General features: G+C 43.5%; 1 protein-coding gene across 2 annotated transcripts in view; it reads left to right on the plus strand.

Annotated features, from left to right (window-relative positions):
* The window catches only part of plagl2 (pleiomorphic adenoma gene-like 2), a 34,996-nt gene extending 17,068 nt beyond the window's left edge, over positions 1–17,928 (plus strand). The window contains exons 2-4 of one of the 2 annotated variants that reach the window (XM_088608441.1): positions 9,181–9,289; positions 9,781–10,242; positions 10,781–17,928. In XM_088608441.1, coding sequence (XP_088464567.1) covers positions 9,953–10,242; positions 10,781–12,056 — 1,566 coding nt within the window. In that variant the 5' untranslated portion in view covers positions 9,181–9,289; positions 9,781–9,952 and the 3' untranslated portion in view covers positions 12,057–17,928. Of the gene's footprint in view, positions 1–9,180; positions 9,290–9,780; positions 10,243–10,780 lie in introns of those variants that run through there. The other variant, XM_088608442.1, reaches the window with a different exon arrangement.
* Positions 17,929–17,972: the final 44 nt, after the last annotated feature.

The raw sequence follows: 17,972 nt of genomic DNA on the forward strand, positions 1-17,972 counted from the left end.
TCTTGCTTACAATGTGCTGTAAATATGCATATAGTATGTAGAAATACTTTTAAAAAGCTACTGTTTTATATTCTTGATTTTTGTTGATTCATTTCTCCCAAACTTCTTCTGGTCCCGCAATCGTATTTCTTTATGAGCCCATGCATTTGATTAAGGAGAAACAGCAGCTGACTTGAGAACGATATGAGAAGGACTGGTCAACTGATCAACCAGATGGACACTAAGGGTTGAAGAGTCTGTGTTTCTGCAGTCTTTCGGACTTGGTCAGTAACCATAAAGAAATGTGGTCTAGCATTGTTAGTGTGTCAGAAAACAAACCCTGCTAGCTATGATATTTTTAAACCCATCAAAGTATCGATTTTTGGTCTTCTACTACTTTGCTATTCATTTCATACTGCAAGTGCATTTATTGATGCAGCGCTGTGCTCCTGATGCAGCCCGATCAGAAGCCGGTCTTGTCTGTAACTAGCTGTCCCAGGTCAGATAAGAGGGCAGGTGAGTGGCTCCACCCATTCCTTGGCCTGGTGTCAAGGTTTGACTGAACAATCTGGAAGATCTTTAGTTTGAGACATGAACTTGGCAGGGAGAGGGAGCTCCAGTTGGCCCAGCTGTAGATTATTAATTTCTGCTTTTAATTACACAAAATAAATTACAAGTGCTTAACATATCCCCCACGCAACTTTATTTTTGGCACCAAAGAGAATAAATGTTGCCTGTTTTGAATTTTGCAGATTTCGTGGTGCAAAGATTAAATGCAAACAAACTTTTAATCACGTTAGCAGGCTTTGCAGAAAGGGCTGCTCAGCGATCTCTTAAGGTTTGGATTCTCGGTTAGAAGTCATTTTAATAGTAGTCTTTGCAAAAAGAAGAAAAGAAAGGAATTGATTGGAGAAACACGGGCCCTGAAACATTACAGATTGAGATCACTGACAGAGCTGCCTTGGGGAAATATTAACAACTTGTAACATTTTAAGTGTGCAGCAGATTCCTCTAGGTGAGGCTCCTGCATATAAATGTAGGCATGTGTGGTATGTTTTGAAGAATATTTCACGAATGAGCTTTAGGCTTTTGTACCCAATACGGAATTGTTTAAGATTTCATTCAGACTTGCCATATCAGAGCCGTGCATTCAGTGCAGATCATGCGGATCGTTATGGAGTTCATAAAGTCTTTTTGGGGTTGGGAAATGTAGTTCTAAACTAGGAACAAGTAAAGGTGTATTCCATGCTGTTCACACCTGAAGAAGGCTCCACAGCCGAAACGTTGTTTCCTTTCTTCTCTTTCCAACAGGGAATAAATCTTTTACTTGTTCCTTTGCAGCCTACGTGTGCTGACGCAGCTCCCTACTTGAACTAGTTTTAAGCTATTCAGAAACAAATGAGGGTTAATATGACCGATAAGCTAGAGTTCCTTTTCAGTATTTCAGAAGAATTTTACCGGACAGATGGGGGAGAAATGTTTTTGTGAGAAGTAGAATGTCTAAATTGAAGTCTTTAGTAATACGAGTGTTTCAGAATATATCCGAAAAATAATATAAATCAAATCCTATTGTAAATTATTTTAATGTTCTGTCTCTCCCATATTGCAATCTTTTCTCTGCAATCTTAATATTAAACAATATTGTGATGCATGGTGCATATTATCATATTATCAGACATTCTGTAAATGCCATTCAAATGTACCTTAAGTTTACAGGATTATCCTGTGTTTTTTCTGTTTGATTCCAGGTGGCTTGGTAGTCAGTGCTCCAGGGTCTCGTGTTTAGTTTTGGCATTGGGCGCGAGTTTACACATTTGCCTTGGTTCTCCTCTGTATTTTCCCACCTCCTGATGTCGTGCCAGTTTGCCCCTGCAACGGACTGGCGTTCTGTCACCCCAGGGGGGTGAGGGACAGTTGTGTGCTCTGAGACTTGCCTTGTGTCAGACTTGAGCAAAATGGATGTCTCACTGACAAGGGCTGGAGGAGAGATTTTTGTTTGGTGAAGGTTGCGTGATTCTAATACCCCAATTCTCTTGGTTCTCAAAATTGATTTTGTGCTTTAACTCCCTTGACCCATTTTCTGTACTTGAGATTTTGTGTCTAGCCCTGCTAAGTTATGGCTAACACAAGACCAGTGATGCCTGTTTTTTTTGTGACCTATCCCAATAGCTGAGCTCTGTATCATTTTTCAAGTCCCTGCCGATGTGAAGACGTTACCTTGTGTTGGTAATATGATACAAAAACCACACAACCCACTCTTTGTATCTGTGAAATTACATTTCTTTACGCAACAAGGAAGTGATTTTCACTTTTCTGGTTACACTTCAAGAAAATGCAGCACTTAAATTGCGTTTCGGTGGGGAAAAACATTCCCCTGGAATAACATGGAAAAAATCCAGCATGGCCCAAGGGCAGTTGTCAAACCCTTGGGCACGTCTTTCTACTCTGAGCTCAAAATTCGAAAGCTTCAGGATATCATCCCAATGGCTTACAGTTAATTAAACGTATAATGGAAAAAAAATAAAGTTGTCTAATATACAGATGTACACTGGCATGACGTATAGTCCCGTTCACCAGCGATGACCTGTTTTGGTGGCGGTGCAACCTTTGCTTCAGTTTGCTGATGAAAAAGAAATTGTGGTTCTGTGACTTGTGACCATGAATTCTTTCCGTAGGTATTGATTTGTTCAAAGTTTGGTCAGCGGTGATCCTTTGTATCTTACTCCTTAAGACAACCCAGTGTAATCTGTTGATGGATTTCTGAGCCCTCTCACTGATAATGCCCTTGACAGGGTTTACTGCACAGCCAGTGCTCCCTCTTTGTGTGCTTAGTTTGAAGCCCCAGTTAAGGCTGTCTTTATCATCCTGTTGTCAGTAAATCTTCTGTGACAACTTTTGGTGATGCAGTTCTTCCTTCCTCTCCAACTTGTGTCAGTATAATTTTTCTGTGTTGTTAACCTCTACAGGAAATGATGCACGGGCACTTCAGTTAAAAGACCATCTTGTGTGTAACCGGCCACTCCTTTAAATGAAACAAAAAACTAGCACAATAACCTGACGGAGTTAATAGCAACATTCGGAGTTTAAATTATTGACTGTTCTGTTATTAACAGTAGAACTAGCAGATGCTAAAACGCATGATTGTGCTTTGGAAAACTTAATTTTCTTTTTGTTGAAAGATCCATGAAAAACATAGATGGCATATCATGTTTTCATCCTGTTTCTATAGACATGTATGAAATGTTCTTTTCGGTCTCTCCAGTTCAGTGGATGGACTCTGCTTGCCAGGCGTGCTGAAAAAGATTGATTTCCAGTTTCAAAATCGGAATTTAACATCCAGTCCAGATTTGATATCTAAAAAAAGATATATTTGCAGACATTACTCATGAGGCAATACTTTTTGTGTATTTGGAGTTGCATATTTAGGGCTATATTCAGAGAAGTTCAAGTAGGTAGCGGTGTCAGCATGCATAGGCTGCAAAGGCACAAGTAAGGTTTATTCCCTGCTGAAAAGAGAAGAAAAGAAAAGCAACATTTCAGCTGTAGAGCCTTCCTCGGGTGTGAAGAACTGCATGGTCTCTCTTCACACCCGGAGAAGGCTCTACAGCTGAAATGTTGCTTTTCTTTTCTTTTCTTCTCTTTTCAGCATGGAGTAAACCTTACTGCTGGCAGCCTTTTGGACGACCCAAAAAATTAGCATCAGGTGTTGAATTAGTGAGATAAAGGAGTAGTTCTTGGCTACAAGTCTCGAGCTCCTCAAGGACAGTGGGTCGTGGGGTGGTGGTATGCGATGCCCTGCAGCGTTAATGTGAGGCACTCAGCCTAACGCTGGTTCCTGAGTGATGAAAAAAACGGTCTCACGCCCGCCACCCATTGAGGGCAGGAGGTCCAGGTTTCTTCCCTCGTGAAACTTCAACTCGAGTGGCTAAAAAAGTACAATGAGCATGTAGATTGGGTTTGTCACCTTTAATCTTCTTATAACCAAGAAAGCGTGGTGATCCAGGTGATTACCCATTCACAGCCTGCAGGTTAGGAGCCGATTCCCTGTTTGTGTCTCAGAAACAACTGGAGGAACCAGTAATTGGGTGCCGATTTAAGAGAGCCTAAAGCTTAAATGCTTGATTTTGTGACTTCAGGTCACAGAGCTCCTAAACCCAAAGCCATGGAGGTTATTGGGGTGCTGGATACAGTCCTCGCCCTGCTCTGTTGAATGCCATGGTGTGAGCGATCCCGCTCGCAGAGGTTTAAAGAAGGGATCTCGTCCAGCTCCGTGTACGAATAATGCAGATTTACCAGCTTCACCCCGAGGAAGGTCTCTCTCTCGCCTCTGAGGGATCCGTTTGCCCAGCAGTGCTATATCGGGCAGCGTGCAAGAAACATCTGCTTTCGCCCTCTTTGTTTGGAGTGCGAAGAAATTGGATAAAAATAGTGTTGCTGCTCGTTTGTGGGAGGAAAAGGAAAACAAAAAAAGGGACGCAGAAGGGTGAGTTACGGCTGCAGTGATTAACTGTAGTTCTGGTTTGAAGTTGTTGAATCCGAAAGAGGATTCATAAAAGGATTTCAAGGAGAGCACATCTGGGACAGCCCAGCTCGGTGGGTGGCATTTTCTTACTCCAACGAAGGTTGCATTTAATGCTGAGTGAGTGACTGCTTTGGTATTTGGGGTGGCGATTCTTTAATGATTCTATACCACTGCGCCACTTTTTATTTAACTCATTATCCCACACTGAACCATTCCTGTTACTGACTGCAAAACATGTTGCTGTAGGGCTGGTCGTCCTCCTTAGAATGAGGGGCCCATTAAAAAAACAGCATGCATGTTCTTAGACCTTTCCAACAGCCAGTCATTCATTGGCTCCTGCTGCAGCCCTGGTACTGCCCAAGGAACGCAAAGACTTGTGCATGCACTGCCGCGACACGCCCACCTGTCAGAACTGGGCATTGTGAGAGCTGGCAGGGACTGGAGAGACCATGCGGTTCTCACAGGCTGCTCAGTAGGCTCTGGACAGAGCTGGACCAGTTGTGATCTGCATGTTGGACAATTTCACACCCCGTAGCTGGAAGCAGTAACATCTGAGCTTGAACGTCCCCCTGAGCAATCAACTGGGATTAATTAGCAACGAGTAGCGTAGTGAACTGAATGGCTCAAAAGTCTCTTTTGTTTTTTTACTGTTTGCTGTCCTGCAACTTGTGTTGCCTCTGATGGACACTTCAAGTCCCTTCAGTGTTGGTGCTTTATTTGTCCTGGCATCCTCTTACCTCTATATTTATGCCATCAGGTGGCAGAACATGTGTTGTGTAAGAGGAAGGGCAACAGGTAGCTGCCAGTGGGAGTTCAGAATGCACTGGGCTTTGTGTTGTGTGCACCATGTGGAGTGGCAAGCTAGATATATTGCTGGAATTACTAAGAGACGGCTGAAGACTTCAGTGTATTCTGGGCCAGAGTCCAACTGGAACCGATGAAGAGACAAAGGCAGAGCTCTGATCGAAACAATGCATCAACCTCTTTTGAGAGGGAGAATCTCATCAGCAAGTCACTACTTCCCCAGTGTTGCAGGTCTGAGCCTGGGTCATGTCACTAGACAGTGCCCGGGATTTTCCCAAATGGCTGGGCGTAATCGGTAGAGCCACACTGAGGCCAGGCTGGAGGCCAGGAAGCACATGGCTCTTGACAAATCCGTACTCCAGCAAGCCGCCGGGTGGCGGCAGGCTGGGAGAGAGGCGCACACCGTGCAGCTCAAAGGGTCTACAATGCAGACTGTAACGGGTGGGTACGTCTGCCCATCCTCGTTGTCCTCCTCGTGTGTAAGCCAAGAAGCTGTGAAACAGTTGGAGATTCCACCTGGCTGTGTGGGCACTAGCCTTACACACAGCTGTGGCCAGATAGTTTGCATGACCTTAGTAGTGGAGCTAAAATTAGGATGAAATCAAATGTTTTGGAGCCTTTTCTAGAACTATTGCAAGATTTGCAACACAATAAGCCTAACTCATAATCCATTAGTAAGGAAGCAGACTGACTTAAAATATAGGTTTACGTATGATTTTGTCCCCTTGTTCTAATTGGTAAAGTACCCACGATGACAACAATACTGCACCTTTGAACTTTGCTCTTGACTGGTTGCTTTGAGGAAATTTACCTGCGCAAACTGGTTTTGCATTCACCTAGTTAGGACGAGCTTGCCTTAGTTTCAGGAATACCAGGGCTCTTGGGTGTCTTTTCACCCAGAGTATCTCTGCGTCTTCAGGTCTAGAGACACTGGGAGGCTGCCGGACCAAGATGTTTTATATGTTATTTTTGGGGAATGGAAGGTAGTGAACATACAGTAGCAAGGAGGGGCACATGGCCAGCTCCACCAGCAGTTAGTGCTCAGTGGAAAAGAACAGATAGTACCCACCCCATCCCCCTCCCCCTCCCCTCTTTAGATCTGCCTCTAACAGTCTTTTCCCTTCCTCTGCTGTCACTTTGTGTCAATGTGGTCACTAAAGCATGACTTGACATCCTGTTCACTGGAGTCACTGAACTATCACTAAAGGCAAGCTCCAGTATTTAACCCCCCTCCCTCCCCTCTCCTCCACTTTGTGCTGTTATAGGGAGGAGGAGTCTTCATTCACTCATTACCCAACACCTTTCCCTGGGTCACAGTAGCTCTTTCTGCACGCCGTCAGTACCTAAAGCCAGACAGGTTGCAGTTTTTGAGGAATTCTTGCTATTTGAGCTGGGCTGAGTTTAGTTGCCCCTTTGTATCCCATATTTCCTTCCTCCAGGTAGTTCTCTTGAGGTGCTTGGTGAATAATATCTTGAGGTCAAGGGCTATCGGAGGTTAAACTTTTGAAACTCGAAAGGCTCAGGCAGCCTGTGAGATTAAATAACGCTTGCTGCCACCTAGCGGAATTCTGATGTCACTGCTGTAACTTTATTTTTTATTAAGACATGTCTCCTTTTATTTCCTTCTGTTATTGTATAAGTTCAGCATATTTTCCTATTGCAAGTAATTCTGCATTTGGAGTGGTTTATCCAGCTGGGCATTCTACTGGATCCGCTCAGCTGAAGCACCATCTTCACTCCAGCTACAGGTACTACAGCACCATTTCAGCCAGTATCTCAACACGCAACCATATTACAGTATTTTAAGAAAGCAGGATACTTCGAATGATACGCTGTGTACAAACACCTGTTGAGTTGCATGTCCTTTGTAGGTATGATGTGACAGTCGAAAAGAAGGAATGTCTTGGGGGTAAGTAAATGAGCTTTAAGTTGTCACGTCAGTAACATGATGTTTTGACTCCTGGGAAGCCAGTCTTCAGGTTCAGATTCCAGAACTCTTAATGGATCTCTTCGGTCTTTTGGTCAATGAACTGGTCTAAGCCGTGTCCATCTCCTGGCCTGGAATCGTTTCTGAAGTCTGCAGGGGTGTGGTGTGCAGGAAGCAGGAGCAGTACCCCCGGTGTGTGATTTTTCTCTGAGGAGAGAAATCCGCTGTGTGACACTTGATATGTCCCCCAGGCTGCAGGCTCCTAGAGCTGTCAGTATTGGGACTATCCGGTTGAACCACATCGGTCTCAGCAGAACGAGATCTAGTAAATCGCAGAGGGTGAGCCAGGCAAGTACGTGCTCAGTTTGTTGTCGAAGGTGATGCAGTTCTGTAGGCCTTGATTTGAATTAAAACTCGTCATCTCGACATGCAACCCCATACATACATGACCGCGTTTCATCAGCTAAATGTTTCAGGCTTTCAATCAACTCTCATCAAGCAATAGGTTTCTACTTTATAAATGGACAAGGTGGTGGTTGATCATCCTTTTTACATGAACTTGATGTCACTCTGTTCATCTGTTTTATCAGCCTGTTTTTATTCAAGGGCTCTTTAAGAATTATTTAAGTATGGTCCCTCAAAGATGTCCTGTGGGACTTTTTGCTTTTAAACTGGTCTCTGCTTTGCCGAAGGGTTCATCTTGGGAAATTGGGGTGAGTTGTGGGGTTGAGATTCTCTGTGACATAAATAGACATAGCAGGGGCTGGAGGCACCCCAGTTTTTGCTCTTAGGCTTCATGTTCAGTTTGCATGGGCCAAACACAACAATAGGCAGAACTTCCCAGTGCCAGCGAAAGGCAGAGATGTCATTTTCTCCCTCTGTGCCTGCTGTGTGATGGCTATGTAATCATGTCACATACCGGGTAGGGGGCATTCCAGTTGTCATCTCCTCTTAACAGACTGCATCTCCCAAAATGGAGAAGACTGTCTTATTATTCATATTGAGATTTATACGTTACTAGACCACCATGTAGAAGCATGATAGCAAATGTGAAGGGGGGCACCCATTATCTGAACCCTTGATTCAACTCAAGAATTAGGAGGACTGGTTCTCAAGCATTCCGTTCTAGAATGCAAACATTCTTTTAGGGTCAGGGGTCACAGAATAGCTTTGTATTGTCCTTCATCTTTTTAGAATCCGTCTGGGACAATTATGAGTTGCCTCGCAGTGCTTGGATTCAGTGCATGTATTCATCTTTAGTGATCAAAAGCCTGTCTGCTTTAGAAAAGATGCTTCTTTATTACTGGTGTACGACTTATGGGAAATCGATAAAGCAAAGCAGTCTGAAGGATAGATTTTAATCTAGTTTTTAGCAGCCAGGGGATAATAGGAGATTACTGATTTTTTTTTTTTAGAAAACTAGGTTATCATATAAAGTAAGTGTTGGGGAAAAGGTATAGTTCTTTATCGTCCTTTTCACAATCAGAAAATAATTCCTGCAACCTCCATTGCAATTAGGTCATTCACCATAACATTGCTTTTAGTCTATCATCTATTATCATCATATAGACAAAGACATGCAGTAGTTTTGCCTTGATTTGTCAAATTAACAGTGTAGCAGAAAGCTCTTTGAATCAAATTCCTTTACAGTTCCACTGAATGGCTATGGTCTTGTCAATTCACCTTGAAAGAGCAGCGGTTATCACCCCTTCCTGTCTTTCCTGGGTCTACTGCAGTGGAAACGACCAACATTTATAATTAGACTTTTAAAAGTGTGGAGCGATGAATAACGTGCTTTGAAACTGTGCTGTCTTCTTTGCTGGCCACCGATGAAGCAAGACACCCACTTCAAAAGTGAAAAGCTGCTCTGCGGAGAGGAAGTTGTCTGTTGTCTTGTGTTTGGCGAGAGCAGAGTGGTGCTAACAACCCTGTTTGTGTTTCACTGCAGTGTGCTAAGGATGTGCTGTACTACATCTTCCTCACCCCCAACCATCACTGTTGGGACTGGGTGAAAAGGAGCTTCGAAGTGGGGTTCTCTTTTCACTTGCATCTGAAAGGTAAAGACCCTTCCCTGCATCTCGAGGGCTTTCGGTCTCTTCTGTTTTATTTTTTATTTTTATTACCGAGTGCAAACGTGAGGAAATGAGGCCATAGAGGAAAGGGCAGATTGTGGGCGCTGAGATGTCAACTTATCATCGAGGTCTGTGACCTTCATTGACGCTGCCAAGACTATGGAGTGCAAGAGCCGTGCATCGCCACAGCAAGCTGTCTTTTTGGTCCACGTTTTCAGAATGCAGAAATGAACACAAATAGTCTGTTACAATTTTTAAGGGCAGACAGTTCATGGGGTAGTTTTTCCCGCGCAGACAGGCCTCCACTCATAAGCTTCGAGCACTTTGAGAAGTACCAGGGTGAAGAGCTTCTCGCAGGGCGGCAAAACAGAAGGACGTAGGCACTCGGGGTTATCGAGGACGTGTGTGGCTTCGGACCAGGACATGAGTGTAAAAACTACAGGGTGGTGAGTGATACAGAGGCTGATGTTTTTCAGATCGGACCTGGGCACCTGAAGCCAGCCGCCCCCTGCATCTCGTCTCACCCGGCTCGCGCTCTCCACCCCCTCCCCCCCCCCACCCCCGCCCGCCGTCGAGCCGCCACACAGGAGCCTGGAAGCGTGGGGAGCAGAATCTGCCTTTTCATGGCCCCGGCCCCTTAAGACTGCCATGGCAGCAGCTGCCACCGATGACCCAGGCCAGATTACCGCAGTAACGCCGGAGGACGAGGACGAGTGTGCCGCCACCGCCAAGCTTTTCGGAGGCAAGCCGCCGCGATCGGAGAGAGCCGAGAGGGACGACCGCAATCCCAGGAGCTGCGAGTGCGAGGTGTGCGGGGCGCTGTTCAGCACGCAGGACAAGCTCCGGATCCACACCTACTGCCACACTGGTGAGAAGCCCTTCCGCTGCTCCCAGCCCCAGTGTGCCAAGGCCTTTGTCTCCAAGTACAAGCTTTTCAGGTAAGCACCGCAGGGTGATCAACAGAGGACTTTCGGCTGCGCTGGGATTGAAAGATGGAAGATGGGTGGTCAAGACGGTGACCTTTTGGTGGTGGTGGTGGTGGTGGGTGGGGAGTCTGATTTGGAGCCGTGCGATCACAATCCCTCAGGTGGCAGCTTCGCACCTTTGGCTCCTCAGCCAAGAGCAGAACCTGCGGATCTTCTCGTACCGAGCGGGGTTGTTATTGCAACAACACAACTCTGGGTTGAACTACACGACACTACGCGACGTCCAAATATTCATCCACTCTGTAGAGCTTCGTTGAGGAATGGTCGTAGGCTCTCCAACTTGATCTTTGAAACAGAACTGTGTAGAACATTGGAGAACCATTTTTATTCAGTTAAACATCGTGGCTTGGTATAAAGCATTACAGGATGCAACACACAGTTTACTGCAAAACCTCTTGATAGAATTCATTTAAAGAGAGGAAGAAAACCCTCCTAGTATTCTCGTCTGTAATTGTCTGTAACCCCACCTCATCTCTTCCGTCTCCTACAGGCATATGGCCACACATTCTCCGCAGAAGACGCACCAGTGCACGTTCTGTGAGAAGATGTTCCACCGGAAAGACCATCTCAAGAACCACCTCCAGACCCACGACCCCAACAAGGAGGCCTTCAAGTGTGAGGAGTGTGGCAAGAACTACAATACCAAGCTGGGCTACAAGCGGCACGTGGCCATGCACGCGGCCACCAGTGGTGACCTGACGTGCAAGGTCTGCCTGCAGAGCTACGAGAGCACGCCCGTGCTGCTGGAGCACCTCAAGAGCCACTCGGGGAAGTCCTCAGGCGGTGCCAAGGAGAAAAAGCACCCCTGCGACCACTGTGACCGGCGCTTCTACACCCGGAAAGATGTGCGGCGCCACATGGTGGTCCACACGGGGCGCAAGGACTTCCTGTGTCAGTATTGCGCCCAGCGCTTCGGCCGCAAGGACCACCTGACCCGGCACGTCAAGAAGAGCCACTCTCAGGAGCTCCTGAAGATCAAGTCGGAGCCGCCTGACATGCTGGGCCTCCTGAACTCTGGCTCACCCATCTCTGTGAAGGAAGAGTTCAGCCCCATGATGTGCATGGCTTCTTCCAAAGACTCTATGATGAGCAAGTCCTTCAGTAACAACTTCCCCATGGGCATGTACAACCCCCACCTGCAAAGCATGTCCAACTCGGGGGTGACGCATAGCTTGATGCCCAACTCTCTCTCTGCTGCCATGGGAATGGGCTGCCCCATGGAGTCTCCTTCCCCCATCCACCACCACTCACCCCCTCCCCAGCAGCCCCCACCGCCCAAGTATCAGCTCGGATCTACCTCATATCTGCTGGAGAAGCCCCTGAAGGTGGAGATGGAAAGCTTCCTCATGGATCTGCAGAGCGGGCTCCCTGTCTCGTGCGCAGAATCCCACCCCTCTCCGCCCAAGGATGGGCTGGAACACCAGCCATCCCTGGATGACCTCTCCGGGGAGCACCTCCTGTCCAAGAGCCCGGCCATCATCGCCGAGTCTCTCTGCGCTGCTAATATGGACTTCTCCCACCTGCTGGGCTTCCTGCCACTGAACCTTCCGCCATATAACCCCCCGATGTCCTCCAGCGGGCTGGTCATGGGCTACTCCTCCCAGGGCGATCCCCAGCCGCCTCTAACCTCTTTGCAACCTCAACCTCAAGAGACTCAAGGCTCTGTAAGCAGCTTAAGCCTTGGGCCTCTCCACCCTCTGCCTCCAGTGTTCACCAGCAGCCTCAGTACAACCACTCTGCCTCGCTTTCACCAGGCGTTTCAGTAGGCCACCTCCTCCTGACGGCAACCTCCCCTTGAAAAGACAAACGCTTAGAAGCCTTAATTAAAGCGCCCAAAGCTTTTCTCCGAGGCATGGGAGGACAGCTACGCCTTCTCGCCGAGGAGCTTTCATTAGGGTTTTCTTTTCCTCTTCAGCTAGATGGCAGCATTGGCATGTCGATGAAGGAGGTACGGTACTGTAATATGGTAAAAGACAAGTTAAGAGAGAGTCATATCCTTTGGTTTTTCGAGGGAGCATGACGCGTTTGGAGTGAGTTAAGCAAGGATCTGATTTTTTAGAGGTTTTTTTTTTCTTCAAATGTGAAATATGCCACCTGCAGTTTCTCTTCCTCTCCTGTGTCTCAGGCACTTCTTTGCAAGCTGATATTCTGAGGTGCAGACAGGCTCCCCTTCACATTGCCAGCGGGGAAATTTGTGAAGGGCCCGAAAGCAAATTTTCTGGAAGGTTTCATCCGTGGTCGGTTTACTTACTATGTTGTACATCTTGTATCTCAGCAATACACCACTCCGACATGCATATTTCTTCTTCTGAGGGCAGTATGGAAACAGAAGCTGCAGAAATTAATGGGAGTTTTGGTCTTAATAAGAAGAAGCACTTTTCTGAAGGAGGCACTTCATGCATTTTATTTAAAGAATGCAACCCAAAAATAATCATACTACTGTATGTGTATGCATGTACAGCTGTATGTGTACTATGTGAATAATAAGGAGGGGCAGCTTCAATTTCTGTTAAAGCAAAACAGAAGCGTGATCTAGGCATGCAGTCCGAAGCTACTGGAGGCCAGGGGAGAAAACACTCCATTTGCTTTCAGTCTTTTGCTGGTTAGAGTTCACATTCTATCCTGGTTCAATCCCTGACTCTGCCACTCACTCACTCACTGTGTGTCATTGTGACTGAGCTCTGCACGAGTCCAAAAGGCCAGGGCCCATTGCACTGGGCACCAGTGAAAATGGCTGAAGAGCACACTTTCCAATCCCTGGGTCTCCGTTAGGTGCTTTGGATAAAAACATTAGTGAAATGACAAATTCTAAAATTGCATATTCGCAACTAAAAATACTCTGGCTTTAAAGGTTTTAATGTCTTCAGTATTAGCACAGGCTTCAATTACTGTGCTGTGTTGTTGAACGGAGACTTTGTCTTAATTCTGGTGGTGTTGCCCTTGTAACATACTTGTTAGGGCGAGGAGACAAACCAGATATTTTTAGTTGACACGTTGGGATTGTTGATGAAGCCTGGCCGTAATGTACTGCCTGTCTGCATTGCTTTGTGGTGTTAATGATAGCTTCATTAGCATTGCAGAGTCAGTAAACTTAGAAACTTATGCTGAGGTCTTCATCTCAAGTAACAAGGGCAGCATGTTACTTTATTTGTGAACAAGTCAATATGGTGCTAACTTTATCTGGACTTATAGAGAAGGAAAGCTGCCTGTTTTGTAAATTAGAATGATGCCTTTTCACAAAACCTTCAAAACCTGTTTGCTGTATAATGACAAGGAAAACTGGAGAGCAGCTTTAAAATAGCCTTAAACTTTCCAGATAACATTCACGTCAAATGCAGGGTAGTTCTTATGTGCTTGGAAACAAATGTTGTATTGATGGCTGAATTTCTGGGCATTTCCCCGTGAATTGGACAGAATTCCATCTGCTGTATACTGCCTTCTGTAATGTTTCCTTCGAAATATTTTAAGTAACCATTGTAAAGTGTCACAAGACAAAACTCCACATTAATGACTTAATTCAATGCAATCTTACTGAGAGAGTATTTCAGTGTCTCACAGTTTGAATCCAAGGTCTTCTTACATATATAAACATACAGCATAGAGTTTCAAAAAGTCCTTCTCCCAAGAGTAGAATTGATCTACATCCAGCTGTTTTTTCCTAACTAGTTGTCTTCATTCTGACACTAATTTTTACAAAAGTAAAAATCCTTAAGATCTGTGTGTCTTTTGACACTCTGCCTTGTATTATATATATTTAAATCTAGGCAGTTTTAGGCATTTGTTTTAATAACCCTGACATATGTGAATAGTTAAACAGAAACATTTTAAGAACATTTTGCAGTGTACGAACAAAAATATATCTAAATGACTTTTTTCAGTAAAATTGAATATAGTTAGTTGTATAAAGTGTTTTTATACTGGTGTTCATTCAAGTTTACATACGTGTGTCATACATGTACTGGTCTAAAGATGGATGAAGCAATAGATGTCTGTGATAGGCTTTTCTCTTTAACCTTTCATTCATAGGAGCTAAATTAGAGCAAACGTGATTTGTGAATTAACAGGTATACAATTGCATAACGAGGACTATAATGTGCTTAACTTTAAGAGAGTCATTTTTCTTTCCTCCCATGGGGAATGTAAATACCAGCCCCATCAGAGTACAGAATGAAGACCCCATTTGATTGATGAAGTGTGGTCTAGTACAAGAGACATATTCCTTTTAAATGAAACTATTATTAAATTAATTGACAAAAAGGGCATTCAGGCATCTAGAACGTGCCTTTTGCTGTTCATGAGAATGAAGGAAAGCTGATTACAGGTAATCAAAGTTCTGAAAAGTAGGAATGAGAAAAGTCTTAAAGAAGTCTTATTTCTTCCGATAAAGCTAAGCTAAATTGGTTTCCTGTGATATTTATTTGAGTACCCACGACGTACAGCAAGTTATTCACATCACTGGATCACATTTGCTCTCACAAACCTGAACCTGAAGTATTGTATATAACATTTATGTACCATTGGAAACCCATTAGGAAACCACTACTGGTTTTATGAGTACAGCCCTTCACTTAAAAAACTGAAACCCCACTATTACTTTACTGCTGCTTCAAGTATGCTTAAACAGATATTTTATTTAATGTACATTGTCTTTTCATTCTGTTTCTATGGCTGCTTTAATTCAAGAGCATAATGACAAAGTTGTACAATACCAAGATCACGCAATGATAACTCAGAAACACAAAACAAAAAAATCTAATAGGCAGTACTGTTGAGTTTTATATATGGATTTCTCTTTTTCTTCTGTTTATTATACAGGACCTCAGAACAACAACACACCACCTCATGAGAATTTATTACTAACAATCTAGGAGGAAAAACCGAATAGGGAGGGGTGGTGATGTGGCATTCAGCATTGCTGCCTCACAGCTCTGGGGTCCTGGGTTTGATTCCAAACTGGGACACTTCCTGTGTGGAGTTTGCATGTTCTCCACCATGTTATGATGGGTTTTGCTTACGTTTCCTCCCATCTTCCAAAGATTTGCTGGCTGTTGTGTGTCCTAAACTTACTGTGATACCCTGACATCCAGTTTGTAGTTCTGCCTTGTATCCTATGTAACTGTGATGGGTAATCAATGGCCACCGGGAGTAAAATAGTTTTCCGATAATGGACTTGATTTAAAAAAGCAACATAGAGTTGCATCTTGAAAGATATTTACTGTATCTTATAATTGATGCATGCTGCATTTGTCTTTACTGAATGAAGATTCTGCCCTTTCTCCTCAGACAAAAAACTGATACGATAGTAAGTAAAAAACCCTCTCTCCAGACAGCTGCCCTCTCAAGGCTGATATTTCCATGATTCTTATCTGTGGGTCTGGGAAAACGCACAGAGAACAGATCCAATCCAGAAAAGATCAAGGGTCTGCCACAGTTTGAGCTTATGTTCCCAAGGGACAGGGATGGTCCTGTGTTATTGACCTGGTCCACACTGCTTCCTGTGTTTCTGAATTGTCATCTCCACTTGATTTCTATTTCTCACAGTGTTGATTTACTATCATGTTAATTTTGTTGAGAATTTCCAGGTGTGGTCAGTCGACAGTTTCAACGCACTCTGTTGCAGTGTTTTAGAAGTAAACTAGAGGTATATTAAAGATTAAATGCAGCAGGATCTTCACATTCATTGCTAAGCAAAAGGGAGGGTTTATAAGACCATGCCTTTACAGACCGTGACTTAAAGACTAGGATATTTAGGGCTGTCATATTTTTAATCTAAAAAGTGTTTGGTGTTTCTAAGTCTCACAAACATGCAAGAACTACTTCTTTAGCTATGTGAGGTCATTAGCTATTCTGTTTTTCCTCCTAAGGTTTCTGTGAGCTTGTCTGAACTCTAGCACTTTCAAAATTCAGAAGGAGTATTTCTTTTAAAAAGAGGTATTTTTAATCTTGTACATTTACGTGCCATTAACAGATTTATGATTCCACGCGTTTTCCTTTTTACAAAAAAAATACTTGGACATAAAATAGGTTTTAACGGTGCTGTTTCCTTCTTGCATATAAGGGTGCCTTTTGCTCTAGAGTTGGCAGGCTGAGAGAAAACAAACTATGACATAAATGGCTCCTCAAACGTCTTATCGCATCAAGTTGAAAATGAAAATTCAGTTTCACTGTAATGTTGTAATTCAGATTTGTAAAGATTCCATGAATGTCTGCATAAAACTCCCTAGAAAGTAGTTGCAAAGAACGCAGCCTTTTCTGCCCTGGAACTCAATTAAAAAATATATTTTTGGGAATTTCAGTATACCCTACTTCTTTATCTTACAGTTCTCTGCTGTAACCTGTGGCGCAGTGCAGGACTATACCGGCTGTGGGTTTTTAAAGCTCTTCCTAGTAAAACTGAGGGGGAGAGAACTCTGCCCCCTTCCCCATGACTGCACCCACGATTGTAGACTCTGATCGTTGTAGTACACCATTAAAGTCCTCAAAGAACTCGAAAGAGAATAAGAACAATAAAAGCAACAAAGGAGTAGATCTGAACTTGAATTAACCCTTAGTCAAGTTTAAAACAAAGACAGCAAAAAGACTAATGAAAATTCCTTGCAAGAAAACTAGGGTATACTTCTATAAACCAAACTAAAATTAAAATTCAAGTGGGCGTTTGCTTTGCAGTATTGCATTCAAGCTTGTTTGAAGATAGAGACCATGCCAAAAATAAAGCTAGAATACACTAATCTGTGTGATGGAGAAGTGACGGCTATTTCAGTGTCCCCCTATGTCACTTCAGATACCAATAATTTTAATTGTCTAGAGATGATACAGCCTTAGCTGCATATCAGTCCTCGTAGGGGGTGAGATAGGGTTCAGAAAAGTGCTTTACTGATGAGATGATGACTCAATGAAGCCCTTTTCTGTGATTTCTTACCATGCACAAAACTAAATCTTTCCTAGCATGGGTCTAAATTAGTGAGAGCAGTTTTCTGTACATCTGTCTTGTTTTGTTTCAGCCAGTTATAACCTCCATGTACTTATTAGTACTGCACTTACTCTTAAAATATTGTACTAGTAGGTACAGAACACATCTTGAAGGGAATAAAGTGAATTCCAGGAAGAAAATCAGATTTAAAAAACTAAAAACAACTATATATATATATGTGATATTGATTTTGCTTTATTATGAGAAACTGGGTACTGTCTATTAAAGACAAAATCCATGTGTAGTTTTATATATTTTAGCTTAATGTTAAGTCTTGCATTCCAAGTTCTTTATGTATCTTTAGTAACTAGTTTTTAGTATGCTCTATTACTGCCACCTCAGAAAAAAGTGAAAGAAAACAAAAGGTGTTTTGTGTTCATCCTACACTATTTTTATATAGCATGGTATTTACATACTACAGGGAAATTGTAAAAAATCCTTCAGAGAGAGGAAGAACGTTTTATAAGAAAGATGTCTTCTTTTTTTTGTGCTCAAAAAGGTTCCACATACAATCAGTTGCTGCAATGTAAAATGACAGATTTTTTTTTATATTGGTTGATCCAAAGAAAAAAGCTACAGCAAACATATTTACTTATTGTACAGAACGTTGTACTTTTTAACTTTTAATGTGTTATGGTAAAAATGATTAAAATACAAACATGGTTCAATGCTTTTGTCTTTTTTAAAAAAGAAAACATGTAAACACTTCAGA

This window comes from Lepisosteus platostomus, chromosome 15 (assembly GCF_059453375.1).
Source record: "Lepisosteus platostomus isolate fLepPlt1 chromosome 15, fLepPlt1.hap1, whole genome shotgun sequence".
NCBI lineage: Eukaryota > Metazoa > Chordata > Actinopteri > Semionotiformes > Lepisosteidae > Lepisosteus > Lepisosteus platostomus.